At 37.1% G+C, this 3,166-nt stretch overlaps 1 protein-coding gene across 1 annotated transcript; it reads right to left on the bottom strand.

Moving 5' to 3' along the window:
• Positions 1-400: 400 nt before the first annotated feature.
• LOC129023930 (putative SNURF-like protein) lies at positions 401-766 on the bottom strand. Its single transcript, XM_054470835.1, has one exon. It carries the CDS (start codon positions 764-766, stop codon positions 401-403), a length of 366 nt encoding a protein of 121 aa, XP_054326810.1.
• Between the last annotated feature and the right edge of the window lie 2,400 nt (positions 767-3,166).

The following is a 3,166-nucleotide window of genomic DNA, read 5'->3' as shown; positions in this document are numbered from 1 at the left end:
CTCCCGCATTCAAGCAATTCTCCTGCCTCAGCCTCCCGAGTAGCTGGAATTACAGGCATGCACCACCATGCCTGGCTAATATTTTGTATTTTTAGTAGAGACGGGGTTTCTCCATGTTGGTCTGGCTGATCTCGAACTCCTGACCTCAGGTGATCTGCCCATCTTGGCCTCCCATATTTTGCCTTTGCTTGGGAGAAGAGAGGTAAAAATAGGTCACATAGGCAATGAAGTCCTCTGATGGACCGTTTCCCTTGTCCTTATGTTTGGCAACATAAATATTCTTCTAGAAAATGAAATATTTTTCTCTGAACACCAACTCTGTATCCAGAAATGTTTATATTATGTATTTACCTAAAGATACAGCTTCCACAGCAGCAAAAATAAAAACATGATGAAGGCCTCAATTCTTTTTATTCTGACTTAGGATTTCAAAGTTGCTAATTTCTCTTTTTATTAGGCTATCACTCATTCCTCCCCGAATAAGCAGAAGCAAACAGTAGATGGAGCCTGGATTTTGCTTGGATTCAGCTTCCTCATTGTTCCAGTACAGGTTTTTACCACATCTTGGTGTCTCAGTTATGAATACCTGTCTCAGTTTGGCCTGGAAATCCACCACAGGCACTTGCTGCTGCTGAGAATGCCTCAGGTACAATTGACACTCTTGGTTGCTCAGTGCAGCTGTTCTGTATTTGACTTGAACTTCCACCTCTGGCATGTGCTGTTCTGTAGTCCATCTCAGGTGTAAGTGATCCCTTCCTTGCTCCATTGCCTCACTGACTGCTCCTTAGGCCAAAACATCAGGCATCTCTGACAGCCACTCCACTCTTCATCCAACTTTTTAAGTTCTTCTTGGCAATAGGTTTGGTCTGCTACAAGTCAATCAAAAATGGTCTGAAGCAGTTATCCTACAGTATGGTTTTGTGAGATACCCTTTATTAAATTAATATGCTTTTTTCTACTCTTGAAATGAGACGAGGATTTTTATAATCATAAATGAATACTAAATGTTATCAATTAAAATGCTTCTTGAGATAATCTTTTCCTTTTAATCTGATAATATGAAGAATTATAATGATAGAATTTCCAGTGTGTTACGATGTTATATGTCTAGAATGAAACTTACTTGGTCATGATATGTTATTTTTTTGACACAGTGGTGCATTGATTTCCTAACATTTTATTTAGAACTTTTGCATCTGTTTTCATTTGTGAAATTTGCTTCACTTTTCCTTTCCTGTGATATATTTTTCTGGTAAAATAAATGGTTAGTTTCACAACCTTTTTATACTTTCAAACAGTTCAAGTTACACACTACTTATGCCTTGGAGATTATTAGAACTCACATATAAAGCCATTTGGGCCTTGTGCCTATACCTATTAAGGATATAGGTCTTTGACTAAATTTCAATTTATTTTGTTGCTTATTGTCTATTGGGGTGTTCTATTTTTGACAGTTTATATAGCTTTAATTATCCACTTAATATAGGTTTTAATGTTTTGATTGAAATTGTACATATCATTATGCTTTACACTTATACTTAAAACATCTCTTCTGTACCTGTGGTTATATTCTCTTTTTCATTTAAATGCTGTGATTTCTCTATTTTTTTCTTAGTCAAAATTGCCAAATGTCTGTTCATTTTCCTTTAGTCTTTTTTAAAACCTTGTTTTTTTTTCTTAATTTACCTTTAGCAGCAAGTCCTGCTCCTTCTACCAATAAAATATATTCTATATCTAATCACTTTGTGTCATCCTCAACACTAAAGCCTTAGTCAAAAATATCATAATATCTGGTCTAGGTTATTGCTATCATCTCTGAATTGGTCTTGCTGTTTTTCTCACCCACACCCAATTCATTTTCTATATTGCATTTGATTGATCATATTAAAATAAAAATTATACTTTCAGTAGTTTCCCATTGCAATGGGAAAAAAATTCGAGCACCTTCCTTTGGTGTATTATGACTGCATACGCTCATCCTCACTTACTTTTCTGATGCCATCTCTGGCTATTCTTCCCCCTGGTTCCTGGCTCTCCAGCTACACTGGCTCTTGTTCACTTTTTTAAAAAGGCCTTTCTTGTTCCTACTTTAAAGCCTTTTCAATTGCCATGTCCTCTCACAGAATGTCATTCTTTTCATTCTTTATTTGGCTGGCTCCCTCTCATCAGTCAGGACTCAGCAATGTGACTGAGTGACTATTTTTAATTATTTATATTTAATTTAAATTAATAACATTTTAATTACTATAGCTTAATATTATTTTATGTTAATTAAATGTAATTGCATTATATAATTTAATATTATATTATATTAATAGTATAATGTATTATAGCAATTAAACATATTTAAATTTATTTATTTATTTTTATTTAACTAATTAAATATAAATAAAATGTAAAATTGAGTTCCACAGTTGCATTTCAAGTGCTCAGTAGGCTCAAGTGTAAATGGTGGTTACCAAATTAGACAGTGCAGATTATAGTGCAGATTTTCCATCACTACAGAAAGCTCTATTGAACAGTTCTGTTTTAGAGCATTTAGGGTCCTAAATAAACTTGAAAGGCAGTCTAGGTCACAAATACTGCAACTCCTAGGTGAGACCTGGTGCAGTGTTGGATTCAGAGTCAGTGGAACTGAGGCACACACAACCTAGTGAGACATCAATTAGGACAGCTAAGGGAGTGATGGCATCACCCCTCCCCTAACCCCACGCTGCCCAGCTGTGACTCCAAAAAAGAACTTTTCCTTCTGCTTTAGGTAAGGAGAGGGAAGAGTGGGAAGGATTTGTCTTGCATCTTGGATACCAGCTCAGCCACAGAAGGCTAGGGTACCAGTCAGAGTCATGAGGCCCCCATTCCAGGCCCTAGCTCCTGGATGACATTTCTACACAAACCCTGGGACAAAAGAGAACCCACTGCCTTGAAGGGAAGGACCAAATCCTGACAGGATACATCACCTGCTGACTAAAGAGCCCTTGGGCCCTGAATAATCAGCAATGGTAGCCAGGCAGTACTTGCTATGGGCCTTGGGGGAGATTCCGAGATATGTTGACATCAAATGAGACCCAGGACATTCCCAGATGTGGTGGCTACAATGAGATACTTCTTCTGCTTGAGAAAAGTCAAGGGAAAAGTAAAGAGGTCTTTGTTTTGCACCTTAGGTACC

This window comes from Pongo pygmaeus, chromosome X (assembly GCF_028885625.2).
Source record: "Pongo pygmaeus isolate AG05252 chromosome X, NHGRI_mPonPyg2-v2.0_pri, whole genome shotgun sequence".
In the NCBI taxonomy this organism is placed as follows: domain Eukaryota; kingdom Metazoa; phylum Chordata; class Mammalia; order Primates; family Hominidae; genus Pongo; species Pongo pygmaeus.
Note: the sequence above shows the minus strand (reverse complement) of the source record. Positions and strands in the feature narration are given on the sequence as shown.